This window comes from Chlamydomonas reinhardtii, chromosome 6 (genome assembly GCF_000002595.2).
Source record: "Chlamydomonas reinhardtii strain CC-503 cw92 mt+ chromosome 6, whole genome shotgun sequence".
NCBI lineage: Eukaryota > Viridiplantae > Chlorophyta > Chlorophyceae > Chlamydomonadales > Chlamydomonadaceae > Chlamydomonas > Chlamydomonas reinhardtii.
In genome coordinates this window covers 2,405,490-2,424,405 of record NC_057009.1, presented here as the reverse complement: position 1 = coordinate 2,424,405, position 18,916 = coordinate 2,405,490, and the positions used below count along the sequence as shown (strand labels likewise).

The following is an 18,916-nucleotide window of genomic DNA, read 5'->3' as shown; positions in this document are numbered from 1 at the left end:
TCTGTTGCATTGCACGCCATGCAGCTTCAAGGCAGACTTTCGATTTTGCCCGCCAAACTTACTGTGCATGACTGCTTTGACTACTGCTGGTTAGGACCAATATATAGGCCTCGTGCGGGTCGCACAAAGCGCGCGAGGATGGCGCTCCTTGCCGACGATTCATTTGAGGCGTACAAGCGGAGATTTGTGCCCATCCTCTATGACTGGTACGCTGGAAGCTCGCATACTAAACAGCGAGCCACTCAAGCTCGCAAGAACTTGGCGAGCGCTAATTCTAAACCTTCTGGGCACCGGCGGGCCTCTCTGCAGGTTCATGCACTACCATCTGCCGTATCCAACACAGACATGCAGGTGCGGCTGGGTCGCGCGGTCAAAGTTGGGCCCGCCGCACGCTGGCGCGCGAAGCGTCGGCTTAGCCGGGCGAGGTCTCGCTGACGCGGGCTGCAGCTGGGTTGCAGCAGCGTGGGGGTGGCTCTCCTGTGGAAGGGGGAAGCAGCAGCTGGAGCTAAGGGAGCAAGGCCGCAGGCGTGGGATGGGAGGCTGAGGAGCACAGACGTGTGGAACCCTCGAGCCGGTCCATGCCTGAGTGACACTGGGTACCGCACGGGGCGCAGGGGCGCCACACGTGCAGTGGCTGTGTGCCCCCTCTGCCCCCTCTGCTCCCCCCCAGCACACACGGCTGCCGCCACTGCGGCGGTTGCATGACCGCACAGCAGGGCCTGGCGCGCCCACCCGCCTGGACTCCACTAACTCTCCACTCTCACAAGCACACGCTGAAACGGCCGTGCAGGTGGGGGCCGCTGGTCGAGGACATGGGCTACAAGGCCCGCTACCGGGCATACCTGTCAGAGCAGGTGTGTGTGTGTATGTGTGTGTGTAGGTGTGTGTGGTGCGGCATGAGCTATGCGTCAGCGTGGGGATGCATAGGCTGGCTGACTCGAAATAGAAGCTGCGAACACGGCCCGCTGGTCTGGGTGGTGTGGTGCTCTTACGGGTGAGGGGCCGGTGTCGTGTGAGAGAGCCAAGGGAAGAAGCATGCAGGACTGTGTACCGTATGCGTGTGCCGGCGTGTTGCGTGTGGTGCAATACGAAACGTGTTGTGCGTGTGTGTGCGTGTGTCCCGGGAAAGTCAGGCGGTGTCCCGGGGTGTGCTTAAGGTGTTGGGCGCGCGGCTGTGGGACTCCCAGCTGTGGGCATGAGGGCGTGGGGGCGTGCGGGGATGCGGGGGTGCGGCCAAGGGGCGGTGCCGGCGGGCGGCCACACGCCCGACTGTGCACCTGTGCACCTGTGCACCTGCTGGAGTGGACATGCTTCGAGCCTCCCTCCCCACCTCCCCACCTCCCTGCCCTGCCCGCTGCCCTGCCCGCTGCACTGCCCGCTGCACTGCCCGCTGCACTGCCCGCTGCACTGCCCGCTGCACTGCCCGCTGCACTGCCCGCTGCACTGCCCGCTGCACGCCGTTGTGACCGCCACCACTGCTGTGTAATGTCGTGTTGTCGCGGCAGGTGGTGGACGGCGAGCGGCCCAACACGCTGCTGCTGGCGCACATCGACGTCATGAAGGTGAGGGGTTGGGTGGGGTGGGGGGCAGGGGGTTGAGGGTGGTGGTGGGGGGCAGGCGGTTGAGCCGTTCATTTGGAGGATGGATTGATTAAAGCACCCAGTGAGGTGTGGGGTGGGTGGGTGGGAGAGGGTGGCAGTGGCGGCGAGGGAGGACCTAAGAAGGGGGGAGGAGACGGATGCGGTTGTCAGTGGCGCCGTGGCGGCGGCCGGCGGCAGGGGTGTGAGTGCGTAGATACCAGTCCAAACTAAGCCGGGTGCGGGTGAGGAAGCACGGGGCGCCCCGGACTGAGCGTGTTCCCCGGGGGTGGGGGGGTGGGGTTGGGGGTGGAGGTGGAGATGGAGGGCGGGGGCGCGCGGGCACAGTGCTGGTACGGCACGGGGGCGGTGTGGCCGGCCGGGTGGTGGGGGCGGCACCGACGACCTGCCGCGACAGCCTCGCCCCTCCCCGCCGACCGTAACAACGCGTGTGTGCCGTACGTGTGCCGTACGTGTGCCGTACGTGTGCCGTACGTGTGCCGTACGTGTGCCGTCCCGGTGCCTACCTTTCCAACCAAGCCCCTGGCCGCCCCCTGCCGCCGTCCCCTCACTCCCCTCACTCCACCCCACTCCACCCCACCCCTCCCCCGCCTCTCCCCCCCCTGCTTCCCCCCGCAGCCCCACGTGGCCTCCTGCGAGGCCGTGTCCAACTGGCAGGACAGGTCGGCGTCCAGCCACGTCACCATCGTGCGCACCGTGTACCACCCCGGGGAGGTGCGCGCGCGTGCGTGCGTGTGCGTGTGTGTATGTGTGTGTGTGTGTGTGTGTGTGTGTGTGTGTGTGTGTGTTAAAGAGCACAAGGGAATCGTTGCGCAAAGACAGTGTATGCGATGTGTGTGTGTGTGTGTGTGTGTGTGTGTGTGTGTGTGTGTGTGTGTGTGTGTGTGTGTGTGTGTGTGTGTGTGCTAAATGAACCACAAAACGAAGCCCGCCCAGACGGCGTCGGAGTAACTTTTTGATACACCAATACCGAGCGTCGTGTGCGCGTGTGTGTATATGTGTGTGCATAGCCGGCCGCAGCCTGAGGGCGGGAGGACGTGGAAGGGGGAGAGGAGGACGGGGGCAGTTTATTCCAAACACCAAAAGGGGGTACCAGTTCTGCAGCTCCTGCAGCCTGTGGGGTTGTTGTGTGGACGCGGAAGGGGTCAGGTGAGGCGGTTGGAGCCGAATCGTTAGCGTGCGCTGGGCTGCACTGATGGTGCTGGTGCTGGTGCTGGTGCTTGTGTGGCACAGCGCATCAATGCCACACCGCGCGGCCGCCATACCACTGTCGCACCACACACATCACACCACACACACCACACACACCACACACACCACAACGGCCGCCACTGGTGCCGCAGGTGAACAAGGTCCGCGAGCTGCCCTCGGCGCCGCACGTGGTGGTGACGCACACGGACTCCAAGCACCTGTACGTGTGGAACATGGACCGCCAGCCGGACAGGCGGCCCGCGGCCAGCGGCGTGGCGGCGGCGGCGTCCGCCGGCAAGGTGGGCGGCGGCGGAGCGAGCCACTGCGAGAGAAGCGGGGAAGGGGATGGACGGCAGGCTCATTGCTAGGCGTGTGTTTGTCGCCAGCACCGGTATTGGTGGCGGTGGCAGCCGAGTAACCGTCACCCCTGTCATCACGCTTGCGATAGCCAACACTTGCACGTGCCCAAACACAACAGCATGTCGGTATCCCACACCTCCTGCCTCATCCCATACCATGCACACGGTGCTGCTACGGCTGTGTCTGTCCTGTCTCGCGCCAGGGCAAGCGCGGCGGCGACAAGGGCGGCGGCGACAAGGGCGGCGGCGACCGGGGTGACGCCGCGCCCAGTGTGGCGGACCTGGTGCTGACGGGGCACGAGGACGAGGCACTGTTCCCCCTGGCCTGCAGGTGGGAGGGCCCGAGGGAAGGCAGCTGGGGAGGGAGGGAGGGAGTGTTGGGGGCAGCCGGGGGCGGCGGGAGGGGGCGGCAGGAGCGGGCGGCAGGCGGGAGGGAGGAGGGGATGGGCGTCACGTCTGGGGGCGGCGTGTGTACGGTACGGTAGTTATGCCCTGTGTGTGTCCCCCGTGTGTGTATTTCCTATCTCCCCTCGCCCTCCGCTCGCCCCTCCTGACCCCGCAGCTCCGCCGCCGCCTGTGTGGCCTCTGGCGGCAACGACCAGCTGGTGCTGCTGTGGGACCTGGCCGACACCATGACCTCGCTGGCGGCGGCGGCGGCGCCCGGCAAGGAGGACAAGGACAAGGAGGCGGCAGACGGCGGCAGCAGCAAGGGCGGCAAGGCGCCGCAACTCAAGGGTGAGCAGTGAGTAGCACGCAGTCCCCGCCGCCTGCCGGCCCCGTCTACCCCCTCCTGCTTCCCTGCGCCGCAGTTACTTTCGGCTTAGTACTGATTTCTCCTCCCCTCCAATGATGATTGGGCTTGCCAGTATTCGTTGGGCTCGGGCATACAGCCCCCTCCTCCCTCCCTCCCCGCCCCGATGCTCGTACCCTGTTTCCATGGCCTTGACCCCGCAATCAATCGCAATCCCGTTCCCCCGACGCGCCTGCTATGCCGCTGTGCCTGGCTACACTTCACTCCTCTCCACAATCAATCAATCACGCATGAACCATGTATCCCTTCCCTTCCTAAGATGGTCTACCGTCTACCACTTCAACCAATCATGAATGTAACCCTCCCTCCCTCCCCCCGCCCGCCCGCCCCAGCCCGCACGCGGCTACAGGGCCACACCGCCACCGTGGGCGACGTGTGTTTCGCGCCCGGGTCCAGTCAGCTGCTGGTCAGCGTGGCGGACGACGGCCGACTGCTGCTGTGGGACACGCGGGCGGGCCTGGCGCCGGCGGGCTGCGTGGAAGAGGCGCACGGCGCGGGCGTGAACGTGATGTGCGTGGACTGGTGCCCGCTGGATGAGAACCTGCTGGTCAGCGGTGAGTGGGCGGGAGGGAAGGGGGAGGGGGGGGTTGAGGGGCGTGAGGGGGAGGGGAGGGGACGGAGGAGGGGAGTTAGGGGGAGGGGAGGGAGGGGGAGGGAGGGAGGGGGAGGGGGGGGTGGAGGAGAAGGAGGGGTGGATAAAGAGTTGTCTGGGCTTGTCGGAGTCTGCATGCGGTGGGTGAGCGGGTGTCAGGATGCTGCTTTTTGGGGGCGAGCGCAAGTGAACGGGCCTTGAGTGGGGCGCACTTGCGTTTGCAACGGACCCAACAACAATCCAACACTACAAATTACATGTTACAACACACGTTCACACACACACACACACGTATGCGCACACCTACACACACGCGCACACACACCTACACACACCTACACACACACCTACACCTACACACACACGCTCTCACGCACAGGCGCGGAGCAGGGCAGCATCAAGGTGTGGGACCGCCGCCGCACGGGCCAGGGCGCGGCGGGGGCGCTGTTCTCCTTCGACGCGCACACCAACAACGCCGAGGAGCGCGACATCATCCATGTGGAGTGGCACCCCAGGAACAAGGTGGGCGGCGAGGAGGGGTCCTGAGAAGGAGGCAGGGAAGGAGGGAAGGGAGCAGGGGAAGGGAGGGGGCTGAGGAGCGATGTGCTGACCGCAATGTGACTGGTTTACTGAGGCTTGACAGGAGGATTGAGCAGCGTTCTGCACAGGCCTCCGCGGCTGAACCTGTTCCACCCCGCTGCTCCTCCGCCTGCTCCCCCCGCTGCCCACTAGGACGTGTTCGCGAGCGGGTCAGTGGACCGCACAGTCGCCATTTGGGACCTCTCACGGGGCCGACCCGCACCCGCGGCAGCACCCGCGGCAGCAGCGGCAGCGGAGCCGGACGCCGCGGCCGCGGCCGCGGGGGCAGACAAGGGCAAGGGGACGGCCGAGGCCGAGGCCGGGGCCGCCGCTGCCGCGCCGGCGGCGGCGGCGAAGGAGGTGGCTGCGGGTACAGCGGAGGCGGCGGCGGGTGAGGGTGGCAAGGAGAAGGATGGGGACACGGAAATGGCGGACGCGGGCGCGGGTGCAGGTGCGGGCGCAGAGGCTGGGCCAGCGGCAGAGGGGGTGAAAGAGGGCGCTGCGGCGGGCAGCGCGGGACAAGCGGGCGAGGGCTCGTTGGCAGCTGGGGAAAAGGAGCAGAAGGAGGCGGAGGCGAAGGCGGCACAGGGCGAGAAGGATCAGCAGCAGGCAGCGGAGCCGGGGCAAGGCACGAGCGTCGCCGGTACGGGCGAGGACGCGGGTGGCAAGGGCAAGAAGGAGGAGGAGGCCGCCGCGGCGGAGCCGCCCAAGAAGAAGAAGAAGACGGACAAGGACGGCACGGGCGCAGGCGGCGGCGGCGGCGACCCGGCCGATGACGACGGCCTGCCAGCTCAACTCATCTTCCAGCACCTCGGCCACCGCCTGGGGGTGAGCATGTGGAGAAGGGTCTGGGGGAGGAGGTGTTTCGGTTTGCTGTACACGTCGTGGGGGTGGGGATGGGCGCGGGCGGGCAGGGGGGCTGGCACGGGAGAATCGGTGGATAGGAAATGTTGTTGTAGCCAGGAAGGGATACCGGTGCACGGTACGGAGGGGTGGCCGAATGGAGGCGCGGCCCCCTGGGCAGGTGGGGGTGTTGCAGCAGATGCTGGCGGAAGCAACGCAGCACGGCAGCAATGCAGCACCACCCCCAACCATGCTGCCCTGCGTGATTCTGTAGCCCAACCAGGCTACCACACACTTGCTGGTATATACTTCTTGACTTGGTGGACCCCCAATGACGCCGCCACCGGCCACCACCTCCCGTCAGTCTTCACGCCCCCCCTCCCTCACGGCTTCCGCCCCCCTCCCCCTGGTGCGCACCCTCCCCTGCTGCAGCGCGTGACGGACTTCCAGTGGCACCCCGACCCCAACGAGCCCTGGACCCTCATCTCCGTCTCCGACAACACAGGGGAAGAGGCAGCAGACGGGACCCTGCAGGTGCGGGTATGTTTGGTTGTGTGTGCGTTCGTATTTACTTGTGTGTGTATGTGTGCGTGGCTGTGCGTGGCTGTGTGTGCCTGCCTTTGCGCCTGCGTGTGTGCTTCACTTGCCCATGCATGCAACGGTACGCGCAGCTCCCCAGCGCCCCATCCTCAGCTCCCGCCCCTCGCACGCTCCCCTCGCGCGCTCCCCTCCCACGGTCCCCGGCTGGTGTGTCCCCCACTGTTGTGTGTCCCCCACTGGTGTTCCCCCCCACTGGTGTTCCCCTCCACTGGTGTTCCCCCCCACTGGTTTTCCCCACCACTGGTGTTTCCCCCCCATGTTGTGTTCCCCCCCTGTTGTGTGTCCCCCAGGTGTGGCGCATCAGCGACCTCATCTACCGGCCCCACGAGGAGGCCGTGCAGGCGCTGGAGCAGCACAGGTGCGGGGCGGGCGGCGAGGGGAGCAGGCAGCGGGGTGAGGGTGGGCATGTTTGAGGTGCATGCGGGCTGGATGCGTATATGGGACTGAGAGGCAGCGGTGATCACAGCGGATCGGGCGGGTCACATGCGGCAGCATGGCCTGACGAGCGCGCTTAGGAGCGGTGGGGAGCCTGTGCTCCCAGTGAATTCTAACTCCAGTAGCAAAGGTGCCTAACAGTGCAGTTGCACGCTCGCACCGGCCCCCACAGGCAGTTCATCCTGCACGGCAATACCGGGGCGGCGGGAGGGCCGGACGCCAAGGCGCCCTCCGCGGCGGCAGGGGGCGGCAAGGGCAAGGATGCAAAGAGCGAGGCGGCATGATGGCGCGCCGTCATGCACGAATTGCTGGGTTGCTTCTTGACAGGTGGTGTGAGCAAGGCAGGTCCGCATGGCGTGGTGACAGACGTGCGTGTTGCTGCAATAATGTTGAGGCTGTGCGCTTTTGTTGTTGTTGGTTGCCTGGGGCAGTGGCTTGACACGGTATGGCTGGCACAGTAGGACCCAGAACGGGGCGTTGGGGGCGTGCTGTGGTGTGGCCTTGTGGACTGCTGGACGATGGGGCGCATGGGGTGCTGGACGGTGGGGTGGGTGAGCCTACAACAGCTCGGACTATGTACGGTACACACGTTATCCCTGTATGGGTGCATCCAATACGACCAGAGACCTCCAATGAACACTGCCTAGAACTGCCTTTCACCACGTTCGCTGTAAGAATCAGTGTAATTTGGTTCCGTCGCGACCCCATAACCAAGCATAAGGTGGTGTTGAGAAACACCGAGTTTGGATGGAGAGGCAGGCAGCCTGGGGGAAGGGGCAAGACACGGTGCCTTGCCTCCCAGGGCTGCCGCCTGAGCTTGGCAGCAGCAGCGTGAAAGCCGCTTAGCCACCGAAGCCGTACAGGGTGCGGCCCTGGCGCTTCAGCGCGTAGACCACGTCCATGGCGGTCACGGTCTTGCGGCGAGCGTGCTCGGTGTAGGTGACCGAGTCGCGGATGACGTTCTCCAGGAAGGTCTTCAGCACCGTGCGGGTCTCCTCGTAGATCAGGCCACTGATACGCTTCACACCGCCACGGCGAGCCAGACGGCGAATAGCAGGCTTGGTGATGCCCTGGATGTTATCGCGAAGCACCTTGCGGTGGCGCTTGGCACCGCCCTTGCCCAGGCCCTTGCCGCCCTTGCCACGTCCGGACATTTTCAGATGAGTTGGGTTAGTTGAAAGAAGGTAGAAAGCTGTGAGTTAGATGACCAGAGGAGTTCAGAGCCAATTTATTGGCCGCGGGGGGCAGGGCAACGACTTCCAGTCGTTGGCCAGCCTGAGCCGCGTTGACCGGACGTTGACTTCACCGCCTCACCTGTGCCAGTCCGGCGCCCCATGCATCGGTCGGCCTCTGTGATATATATAGCTGGAGCTGCAATGATGTTATTAGTACTTATTTAACCAAGTATCACTCATCTAAAATGGCTCGCACTAAGCAGACTGCCCGCAAGTCCACCGGCGGCAAGGCGCCCCGCAAGCAGCTGGCCACCAAGGCCGCTCGTAAGACCCCCGCCACCGGCGGTGTGAAGAAGCCTCATCGCTACCGCCCCGGTACCGTGGCGCTGCGCGAGATCCGCAAGTACCAGAAGTCGACGGAGCTGCTGATCCGCAAGCTGCCGTTCCAGCGCCTGGTGCGTGAGATTGCCCAGGACTTCAAGACCGACCTGCGCTTCCAGAGCCAGGCCGTGCTGGCGCTGCAGGAGGCCGCCGAGGCCTACCTGGTGGGCCTGTTCGAGGACACCAACCTGTGCGCCATCCACGCCAAGCGCGTGACCATCATGCCCAAGGACATCCAGCTGGCCCGCCGCATCCGTGGCGAGCGCGCTTAAGCGTCCTGCCGTCTGGGCCTACGGCCTGGGCTGCTCTTTCCCCAAAAACTCGGTGTTTCTCAACACCACCTGTACAATGCGACGGTGTCTTTGTGTTCACGAATGCGATCTGGGGAGGGTGTGGACGTCCGTGCCCCATGCGTGGTCATAATTGGGGTCAGGGTGCAAGGGTGGTATACGCGCTCCCGGGTTGCGCACGATGGTTGTGCACAACAGTCTGTGTGTGTTTGAACCTGCCGCACGGAATACCGTAAGCGCAAGGAACAGGGTCTATGCAAGATGGAGCGCAGGCTCGGCTTGTCCGGTTGCTTTGAGAGCTCGTGCACCTGGCGTTGCCAAGGTTGGGTGTTTGTTGCAGCTGTGCGGCCTACCTACCTGCCCTCTCCCTCCCTCTGACAAACGACCGGTCAGCGTGATGTCGCATATGACGCAACAGCCTTCGTGGCGTGGCAAGGGGCCAGGGTGATGACGGGACACATGCCGCCGCACACGTCTACATTCTACTCACTGTCCTCTCGCCTTTGATGTCACCACCCCACCGGCCCGTGCATCAGTGCATGCCACATGTTACGTGGCATACACCTGGCATCCGTTGTAGCGGACGCCATCAATTGGGATTCCTGCTGCAAGCCTAGCTTGTGGAGGAAGGTACAACGGATTCCTTCATGAAACCCGACTCCACCAGCTACTTCAGATATTCCCAGCCCCGAACCTGGCCCACCCGAAACCCCGCCCTTCGACCTGGAAGAAAGGGGTGGCGTTAAGAAACACATGATTGTATTGTTGAGCGAACGTGAAAGATAGAATGGGGCGTGTGACCGATGTCTTAGAACAGGATCGCCATGGCACAGCGTGATAGAGGAGTCGATTGGCACCACTTTGGTCTTGAATGGAGGGGTCTTCACCCCTGAACAAGGCACTGTCCGTTTTGGGGGGGGGGGGTGTCGGTCACTCGGTCATCCCGTGCGGTCGTCCCCTCAAGAGGCGTCTCAGCCTGCCAGGGGACTTCGCGGCATGGCACTTTGTTTCCTCCCCCCCTCGACAAAGTGCCAGATTTCTATCCGGTGCGCGAGCCATACCTGACCGGCCCACCTGCACGCCATCCAAGCACCGGCAAGTTCGCCAACACCGACTGCCTGACAAGGGACCGCACGTCACCACCGCAGATCCCACCTGTCGCCCCTCCAACACGCGGGCTCCCTTTCCACGTGTCTTGCCCTAGCCAACCCCCACACCCAAGTCAATACCAAATGTGGTGGTGTTGAGAAACACCGAGTTTGTTGTCAGGCGAGTTTGAGGTCAGGCGTTTTAGGCGGCCTCCTCGCTGCCCTTGCCGCCCTTGGTCTTCTTGGGCAGCAGCACGGCGTGGATGTTGGGCAGCACACCGCCGGACGCGATGGTCACCTCGCCCAGCAGCTTGCCCAGCTCCTCATCGTTGCGGATGGCCAGCTGGATGTGGCGGGGCACGATGCGGTTCTTCTTGTTGTCGCGCGCGGCGTTGCCGGCCAGCTCCAGCACCTCAGCGGTCAGGTACTCCAGCACGGCGGCCAGGTACACGGGTGCGCCGGCACCGATGCGCTCGGCGTACTTGCCCTTCTTCAGGTAGCGCGCAATGCGGCCCACAGGGAACTGCAGGCCGGCCTTGGCGCTGCGGCTCACGGCCTTCTTGCCCGAGGTCTTGCCCTTGCCGCGACCAGCCATTGTATCGAGTTGGGGGTTCTTGAACGAGATAAGAGGGCTATGTGTATGTGTTGAAAGCGATGTATGTCTACAACAAGGGGCCCTTGTGTTTATATGCAGCTGGCCCAAAAGCAAAGCGGCTCGGCCTGGCCACCAGTCAACGCGAAGTGTCAGTTGGTCAAACAACCGCCATCCTCACCCTGGCCACCCGGCTCGCCCCATCGCGCCCTCAAATAGCCTTTCGCTTCCATCGCTGCCTATCCCAATACACTCAGTACCTTTGCCGCATCAACATCTCTATCAAAATGGCCCCCAAGAAGGACGAGAAGCCCGCGACCGCCGAGGCCGGCGCCGAGGCACCTGCCAAGGCTGAGGCCAAGCCCAAGGCTGAGAAGGCCGCCAAGAAGGCCAAGAAGGAGCCCTCCAAGAAGACTGCCAAGGAACCCAAGGGCGACGGCGAGAAGAAGGACAAGAAGAAGAAGAAGAGCGCCGTGGAGACCTACAAGCTGTACATCTACAAGGTGCTCAAGCAGGTGCACCCCGACACCGGCATCAGCAGCAAGGCCATGTCCATCATGAACAGCTTCATCAACGACATCTTTGAGAAGGTGGCCACCGAGGCCTCCAAGCTGAGCCGCTACAACAAGAAGCCCACCGTGACCTCCCGCGAGATCCAGACCGCCGTGCGCCTGGTGCTGCCCGGCGAGCTGGCCAAGCATGCGGTGTCGGAGGGCACCAAGGCCGTGACCAAGTTCACCTCGGGCTAAATGCGCTCCGGGGCTGGACCTTCTCTTCAACCCTCTCAACAAAACTCGGTGTTTCTTAACACCACCATCAAACACATGGGATTGGGCTGGCGCAGGGGAAGGACGGCTGGGTAAGGTCGCAGGTAGGCGGGGTTCGCTGACTGCGATGGCTGGGGCACGGTGTGTGCACATCGCTTGCAGCTGGAGCGTTCAGTGCCGTTATTTATAGCAGCGCTACACAATCGATTGTTGTACCCACCTGCACGTAGCCAAATGGACGCGACGGTGCCGGCGGGGGGATTCGGTGCATGGAGATGGGCGCTCATAAGCCCAGGGGACCTCCGGCGGCACTTCTACCTGTTCGTCAGTTGAATCCGCACTTATTTCTCCGCAGTGTTGGAAAGCACACGTGTTGACCCAGCAGTTGCTTACGTGTTTGCGTGCCGTTGCAGACCTGGTGGCGATGCTCGCGCACCCACCAGGAGCGCCAGTACACGGGGCACCCAGTGCGACCACCAGAATGCCGACGGGCTATGCGTTGCCTGACAACGTGCTGTGCTGGCGGTTCGCGCAAGGGGACCCCGCGGACGACGATGACAACCATGATGGGGTTGGCGGTGAGGGCCGTGAGACTCTTGAAGCCGCCATCGCGAAGCACCCGCGGGAGGGCGAGTTTGACGCCAACGTCAAACGTTTGTGCGTTTGCTTGCTTTTGGGCAGGCCGCGGGTGCGTGCTGTGGATGCGTGCCTGCGGCGGGCATGGAAACGCCCCTTAGTTGTTTGCAGGGGTGGTGCGTTACCGACGGGGTGGCTGGTGTACGTGCCATTGCTTCCGTACATGGCTGCTGTACCAATGATTTACATTGAAGTTTGATTGGTCGTTTCCAGTTGCTTGCAGGCATGTGTGCGCGTTGTGTGGTTGGGCTGTGTGTGCCGGCGTGCGGCGGCGGGCCGCGCGTACACGCGTGCGGCCCCAGTCGCTTGAAGGCGTATCACCTATGCTCGTACAGTACAACTCCTCTGGACCCAGCGTACCTTTACGCCTTGTTACAACCAACTCGCACAGGACGCTATCCCCTCGGTGAGGAAGACGTCGCGACGCTCACGAGTGAAGCAGCCGTGCAGACAGCGTTCAGTGGCTACATCTGCAAGCGGGTGCTGGAGCACCTGGCGCAGCGCAGCTCGCACCTGCAGCCGGGCTGGCACGCAATCTGGGAGCAGGAGCGAGTTGTCTTGTCGAGGAAGAGGAGGAGCAGTCTTCAGCGGCTGCCGGCGCCGTGGGAACGGCGGGCGGCGCCGGCGCTGCGGGGGCGGGCGGTGCCAGCGTCGGCACCGCTGCTGGTGCTGCGGGAGAAGGCGGTGGCGATGCTGGCTCTACCCATGACAGCAGCAACAGCAGCACGAGGCTCCGGCCTGACCTGGTGCTCGTGCTGCGGAGGGGCGGCCGGGAGCCCAGTCGGCCGGCGCTGCTGGTTGAGGTCAAGCACCTTGCCGCGCTCATGGTGGTGACACCAGGCGCGCCTCCGGAGGGCGAGCCTGTGGACCTGGTGGAGTCGTACAAGCTCGAGATGCGAGGGCTTCCGACGCATGGGCAACGGGTGCAGCCCATGCTTGCAAAGGTCAGCATTGTGAGCCACTCCGCCTTCCGCTCTGGTCTGCGTACGCATTAGTTCCGCAACACTCGTCAATAATGTGAGGCCTGCTAGCTAGATATCTGTAGACACCTGCCCTTGATATTGGTTTACCTCGTACATACCACGTGCATGCATGCGCACTTGTACGATTGAGGACATGCTGGCAATAGTGCTACTTGCGAGCTTGAGAAAAACTCGCTTGCATTGCCCCGCCATGTATCTCTGCATCCGCAATCTCTTACGTGCGCACTTCTTCGCTCCTACCTTGCCCGCGTGTTGTAAAGGTGTTCACAAAGCTACTCGCGCTGGGCCTGTGCCACGGCGTGCTCACATGCTGGGGCGCCGCCTGGCTGGTGCACGTGCCGGCCTGGAACCGGCGCCGCATGTACGTGTCGCGGCCGTTCCTGGCCACCGACGCCGGTTCCGTCACGTTGCTGCGCGCGCTGTCGTGGCTGCAGCAGCAGGCGCTCCAATTTGCATTGTCGGCGGAGTACCCGGCTCCGCCACAGCGGCTGCAGCAGAAGCGGCGGCGGTGTAGCAATGGCGGCGGCAGTGGCGGCGGCAGGGTATTGCCTGGCGATGGCGCGCAAGACGTGACGTCGTTGGACCTGCAGGCCAAGCGCTCATGTGGGCCGCCGCTGCCACGGGCTGCTGAAGCAGATGCAGATGCTGGCGGCGGAGCGCCTGCAGCAGCAGGAGAAAGCAGTGGCGGCAGCGGCCCAGCCAGCGGACCTGCCACGGCGGCGGCGCCGGAGCAGGCGGCGGTGGCGCAGCTGCTGTTTGATGCTGTGCTGTCCCATGGCCGTGACGGTACCGTCTTTGTTGGCGAATTCTGCTTACGCGGCGGCGCTGCCGGCGGCACCTGCTGGCAGCGCGTGGCGATCAAGGCATACTGCTGCTGGGAGCCCGTGCAGGCGACCGCGTATGCGCGGGAGGTCGGGGCCTACCGGGCGCTGTCACAGCTGCAAGGCTACTGGGTGCCCCGAGTGAGTATGAGCTGCAGGTGGCTGTCGGCATGGGGTCTGGGAGGCCTGGGGCCTGGGGGGCCTGGGGGACTTCGGGTGGAGTGACTGGACTGGCTGTGCCGCGCATGACGTGTTTTCGCCGTGCTGTGTACGTGCTGACATGTGTGGCATGCAGAAAGCCCGGGACGGCCTTGTGCGCCTCGCGCAGAGCAGCGACAGCCGCGCTCGCGACCGGGTCCGGCAGCGGCCATCCACCGCTCGGAGCGGACGTCGGACAGGCGCCGGCTGCCCTCCACCAGCTCCATCACCAGGCAGCGCAGGCTTGAGAAGCTGCCCGACAGGCGTCCGTGCTCCAGCACCTGCCACGGTGACATCCGGCTGGAGAATATCCTGCTGGTGGTGAATTCGTCGTCGGGAGGCGGCGGTGGAGGAAGCAGCGGCGAAGGCGTGGGCCAGCAGGCGGCGCAGCAGGAGGAGGCACAGGTAGGCGAGGTGCTGCGTTGCGTGCTGTTGGACTTCGGCGGCTCTCGGCTGGATGGCACGCCGCGGGAGCAAGAGATGGAGGTGGCCCAGCTGGCATTGCTGCTGGGCAACAGGCGGCTAGTAGGAAAGCAGGCAGACAGATAGGCAGGTTCATAACGTTCAGGGCCGCCGGGTAGCCTGCTGCCGTTCATGCTCTCAATAGCAGTCATTCTTCGTGCACGTGCATAGCATTCTAGCATTCATGCCATTTGACACAACACAAAGCAGTGCACACTTCACGCTGTGATTGTTCACCATGCATGACGGCATTGGATTGCGGAGAAACGTAGAGGCGTGGAGAGCGCCGGCTGGACCCTGGATCCGTAATGAAGAAGCGCAGCACGTTAGTTGAGTTTGAGCAACAGGGTTTGCAGCGGTGGAAGGCTGGAGTTGAGCAACAGGGTTTGCAGCGGTGGAAGGCTGGAGGCGGTGATACGAGTAGAGTACATGCTTACATGCTATGCTATGCTGGCCAGCAAAGACCGCAAGCCAGACATGGGCAGGTCTCCCCCTGCGCGCCGGTGCCGCTTCTCAGGCGGTGCCGCCGCGCTCCTCCTCCATTCAAGGCTTGTCGGCACGGGTGCACAGTGCACTAGGATGCCAGGGCCCCCAAGCTGATTCGCGGGAGCATGCGCTGGTAATACGCTGCTGGCTCATAATGTGTGTGCATGGACACGACCGAGCGTGAAATGTTGTCCTCGCGCCGGGTGGGGTGGCCCTGCCACTGGAACCGCGTGTCCAAGTCGTGTGGAAGGCCCTGAATGGCTCAGCGCGATTTAGCCTGGCAAGAGAATACATTGACACCGATTCAGCAGCAAATGGAAAGTAGAGCCAGGGAAGAGCACCCCTTTTGAGGTGGTTTCGCTCGACGGTTGTCAGTTGTCGGGCCGTAGGGGACTACCACGAATTTTGGGGGGTCGAGTCTGGCAACTTAACCCCCACCCCACCCCACCCCACCCCACCCCACCCCACCCCCTTGGCGGCACCACCATGTTAGCGCCTGCCCAGCGCCACAGCCAGTTGCCCAAGCCAGTGCCCGCCACACAGGATACTGCGGTGCGTGAACGCCCACGGAACTCCGGCCGGCGTCACAGGTAGACTGAGGCCCTGGAAGCATGTCATGCCGTCATAAGGATTACATAGCACCTGGCGAGCACCCGTACACTCCACCGGCCGAAGCCGCCTGCTCCAACTCGACCGAGTGCCACATCCACACCGCGGCACGGTTCATCTAGTGCCGAGTCTTAAGCAGCAACCCTGCATGTACACCGGATGTAAACGCCGTCAGCAGTCGTCGAGAGCCTACTGGCCCCCCTCCTCCTGATCCATCACGCCGCCTGACTGCCCCCGTAGCCACCGTTCTCTTCCTGTCTCCATGACTTCGGCAGTCCAACGACTACGCTACGTGCGCGCTATGCGTCCTCGACACCCTTACCCCTCCAATCCCCTTGCCCGCCGTGCCCCCGTGCCACCGGCCCTTCCTCGCATCCCAACCCAGCCCGCCTGCGCAAACCACAGCCCGCCGCACACCAATGCAAACGCCACCCAGCCTGCTTTATTTGAGCTGCTTGAGCGCGTCTCCCTGTCCTTGGAAGAACACGAGGGACAGGAAGAAGTCCGCTATGAAGATGGTGACCAGCGAGATGACCACGGCACTGGTGGTGGACTCGCCCACGCCCTTGGCGCCGCCGCTGGTGGTGAAGCCCCAGGCGCAGCTGATCTGTGGCGTACATGTGCCGTGCATGGGTTGGGAGAAAGCACATGGGGAAGCGCACGGGGCAAGGGTAAGCTCTGGCGTGTGTCATGTGTGTACCGTATTTGCGGTATGTGTGCAGGTGGCAGTGGAAGACGTTTAAAGCTGGCGCGTGGCGTGCGTGTGCACGGTGCGTGTGGTGTGTGTGGGCAGGGCACATACAGGAGCAGATGCGCACAAGTTGGGGTACACGGGCCGGCCGCGTCAGGTCAACGGTCATGGTTCCTTTCCTGGCATGCCGCCTTCACCGCATCTCGCCTCTCACCTCCACACAGTCCATGACTTCCGACCCGCGCTCCCCCTCCTCCCTTCCCCAGCCCTGCAGCCCCGCCGCCTCAACTCCTCAGCGCAGCCCCCCACCCCTTACCCCCCCACCCCTCACCGTGGCCACCACCGTGCCGAACACCCAGCTCTTGACCATGCTGGTCATGACGTCGTAGGAGGTCAGCGCGCGGCGGGCGCTGTCCACGATGACGTTGGCGGGCACGTTGTACACGATGTCGGCCAGGAACACGGCAGCGCCCATGCCTGCGTGCGCGTGTAATTGTGTACACATGTATGTGTGTGTGTGTGTTAAAGAGCACAAGGAAAACATTACGCGTAGGACAGTGTATGCGATGCAGAGTTACGGCCACATGTGTGTGTGTGTGTGTGTGTGTGTTTCTAGAGAACTCTCATAGGGATCAACACCGTGCGTGCAGACTGCGCCGCGTGGGCATGTCCTCATGTGTCGTATGTGGGTGTGTGGTTTGTGTACCGGTAGTGGCATGCGCTGCAACCGCATACACCCACGGCTCCGCACAGCCCCACACGTCGTCCCACCCACCCAGGCCAGCCCACCCCAGCCCAGCCAGCCAACCGCGCCGCCCCGCACCCGCGCGCCTCCCCCTCCCCAATCCCTCTCCCACACGCCGCCGCGCACCCATGAGGAAGCACAGCACGTTGAGGATGGGCCCCGCGATCATGCTGGCCAGCACGCGCGGCGTGACCAGGTAGTCCACCGGGTCCGTGTACAGCACCCGCAGGCTGTCCATCTGCTCCGACACCTGTGCAGCCATGACAATGCGTAGATGTGGTTATGTATGCCGTATTTGTAAGCATCAAGAAGCACCATTGACAGCGACGATTTCTGCAAGAACGTGTGCATGCGGCATGGTTGCATGGGCGCCCAGCAAGGGCGGCCGGTCTAGCCCCGGAGTGCATGGTCCAGCCGCCCACCTCGCGCCGCAACTTCCCCCCTCTGCCCAAGCACCAGCACTCACTCAGCCATATGCTACTCATGCCACCCAGGCCGCATGACTACGCCCCGCCCATGGCAGGCGCCTGCCTGCCTGCCTCCCTCCCTCCCTCCCTCCCTCCCTCCCTCCCTCCCTCCCTCCCTCCCGCCCCCACCTGCATGGTCCCCAGCTCCGCCGCAAAGGCCGACCCCACGCGGCCCGCCAGGATGATGGCGGTCACCACCGGCGTCAGCTCGCGGGACAGCGCCAGCGCCAGCACACCGCCCACCGAGCGCGTCAGGCCCAGCTTGGCGAACTCACGAACAAACTGCGGGCGTGGCAGGAGCGATGCGTGTGTGGCGCAGGAGCAACGTGTGTGGCGCAGGAGCAATACGTGGTGGTGGTGGATGTTTACACGAGTGGAGCAGGCGTATGCGTATGGCGCCAGTGCACACACTTGTGCATGCCTGTGGAAACTAGTGGCGGTGCTGAGGGATTTAGGGTTTTAGGCTGATCCCACACCCGCACTTCGGATTTGGCCCTTGTAAGCTCCCATCCACTTGAGAATCCTCACCCGTATTGTTGACTCCCACCCACCTGGATGGTGAACACCATACCCACAAAGCCCGCCGTCAGCAGCGACACGCCCAGCGACGCCGGCCCCACCAGCCGCAGCTGCTCCGCCGTGTTCTTCCAATGGATGTTGCCTGTCGCGGCGGGTGGGCGTCCCAGCGCGCGCATCAGGGATGTGGGTTGACGCACAGGCGTGGTGTTTGGCGCGGCAAAGAGGCGGCACGGCGAGGGCCGCGAGGCCCTCAGGCGGCGGGGTAGAGTGCGCACGCAGAGAAAGACCGGCCGGGTATGTGCCGACGACCCGGAGGCCAGCGACCTCCCCCTCGGACGTATTGCGTCTTACCCTTGAAGATTCGGAGCACCACTTGCCCGCCTAGCACCATACAGGCGACCGTCCGGAAGAGCCATTTCGGTGCTTTCGCATCGTGCAGCTTCTTCAGGATACCTAAATGCAATCACAATATAGCAAATGTAATGAGCCCATGGAAAACCAAAGAGAGTCAAGACGCGTTGACAGGCGTTGCGTGCATCCGACGCTCATGCTCCGTCGCGCCGCTCACTTGGCGTGCCAGCTGCCTCAACGAGCAGCACCTCACGAAGCTCCTTGTCATCGGGCTCAGGCTGGATAGCATCTAGCGTCGAATTGGCTGCCCTGGGGGGCTCCTGCCGATGCTGGTGTGGCAAGCACGTCGGCCGGCAGCTTGCGCTCCGCAGCAGTGCTGGCGACAGCTGACGTCGATGCAGTGCTGAAGCTGGGCTCCGCCCAACCAGGCCCTGAAGGGCCATCACTGGCGGAGGGGTTGCGCTGGGGTTTAAGGAAAAGGAGCTTCAGCAGAGGTGTTGCGTGCCAAGTGTCGTTAGGGAGTCTATGGTGCTCAAACGTCTCTGCTAGGTGCACATGTAGTCAGCAGCATGCTGTATACAGAGCACGTGTAAACACGGGGTTATGAGGGCCTGGTAAACCAAGAGCCTGCATATGCGTGTGCACCT

At 63.8% G+C, this 18,916-nt stretch overlaps 7 protein-coding genes across 7 annotated transcripts; 4 read left to right on the top strand and 3 right to left on the bottom strand.

The window, feature by feature from the left end:
* The first annotated feature begins 41 nt into the window (after positions 1 to 41).
* On the top strand, positions 42 to 7,706 carry CHLRE_06g268450v5 (uncharacterized protein). The gene is made up of 14 exons (XM_043062891.1): positions 42 to 206; positions 310 to 351; positions 791 to 854; positions 1,506 to 1,562; positions 2,217 to 2,312; positions 2,942 to 3,088; positions 3,352 to 3,479; positions 3,711 to 3,883; positions 4,292 to 4,513; positions 4,931 to 5,073; positions 5,284 to 5,958; positions 6,406 to 6,507; positions 6,864 to 6,931; positions 7,181 to 7,706. Exons 2-14 carry the CDS (start codon positions 314 to 316, stop codon positions 7,290 to 7,292), a joined length of 2,025 nt encoding a protein of 674 aa, XP_042923597.1. The 5' UTR covers positions 42 to 206; positions 310 to 313; the 3' UTR covers positions 7,293 to 7,706.
* A 73-nt stretch (positions 7,707 to 7,779) lies between these two features.
* On the bottom strand, positions 7,780 to 8,211 carry CHLRE_06g268400v5 (uncharacterized protein). Its single transcript, XM_001696468.2, has one exon. The coding sequence runs from the start codon at positions 8,160 to 8,162 to the stop codon at positions 7,851 to 7,853; it is 312 nt and encodes a 103-aa protein (XP_001696520.1). The 5' UTR covers positions 8,163 to 8,211; the 3' UTR covers positions 7,780 to 7,850.
* Positions 8,212 to 8,391: 180 nt separating this feature from the next.
* Positions 8,392 to 9,217, top strand: CHLRE_06g268350v5 (uncharacterized protein). Its single transcript, XM_001696192.2, has one exon. It carries the CDS (start codon positions 8,429 to 8,431, stop codon positions 8,834 to 8,836), a length of 408 nt encoding a protein of 135 aa, XP_001696244.1. The 5' UTR covers positions 8,392 to 8,428; the 3' UTR covers positions 8,837 to 9,217.
* A 662-nt stretch (positions 9,218 to 9,879) lies between these two features.
* On the bottom strand, positions 9,880 to 10,611 carry CHLRE_06g268300v5 (uncharacterized protein). The gene has a single exon (XM_001696469.2). It carries the CDS (start codon positions 10,535 to 10,537, stop codon positions 10,145 to 10,147), a length of 393 nt encoding a protein of 130 aa, XP_001696521.1. The 5' UTR covers positions 10,538 to 10,611; the 3' UTR covers positions 9,880 to 10,144.
* Positions 10,612 to 10,781: 170 nt separating this feature from the next.
* Positions 10,782 to 11,597, top strand: CHLRE_06g268250v5 (uncharacterized protein). Its single transcript, XM_001696193.2, has one exon. The coding sequence runs from the start codon at positions 10,822 to 10,824 to the stop codon at positions 11,281 to 11,283; it is 462 nt and encodes a 153-aa protein (XP_001696245.1). The 5' UTR covers positions 10,782 to 10,821; the 3' UTR covers positions 11,284 to 11,597.
* Positions 11,598 to 11,671: 74 nt separating this feature from the next.
* On the top strand, positions 11,672 to 15,317 carry CHLRE_06g268228v5 (uncharacterized protein). The gene is made up of 6 exons (XM_043062890.1): positions 11,672 to 11,879; positions 12,329 to 12,485; positions 12,650 to 12,890; positions 13,181 to 13,882; positions 14,037 to 14,096; positions 14,177 to 15,317. Exons 1-6 carry the CDS (start codon positions 11,783 to 11,785, stop codon positions 14,486 to 14,488), a joined length of 1,569 nt encoding a protein of 522 aa, XP_042923596.1. The 5' UTR covers positions 11,672 to 11,782; the 3' UTR covers positions 14,489 to 15,317.
* Positions 15,318 to 15,506: 189 nt separating this feature from the next.
* Positions 15,507 to 18,857, bottom strand: CHLRE_06g268200v5 (uncharacterized protein). The gene is made up of 7 exons (XM_001696470.2): positions 18,487 to 18,857; positions 18,270 to 18,371; positions 17,951 to 18,060; positions 17,529 to 17,681; positions 17,059 to 17,182; positions 16,519 to 16,664; positions 15,507 to 16,103 (listed from the first exon to the last, which is right to left on the bottom strand). Exons 1-7 carry the CDS (start codon positions 18,710 to 18,712, stop codon positions 15,939 to 15,941), a joined length of 1,026 nt encoding a protein of 341 aa, XP_001696522.2. The 5' UTR covers positions 18,713 to 18,857; the 3' UTR covers positions 15,507 to 15,938.
* Between the last annotated feature and the right edge of the window lie 59 nt (positions 18,858 to 18,916).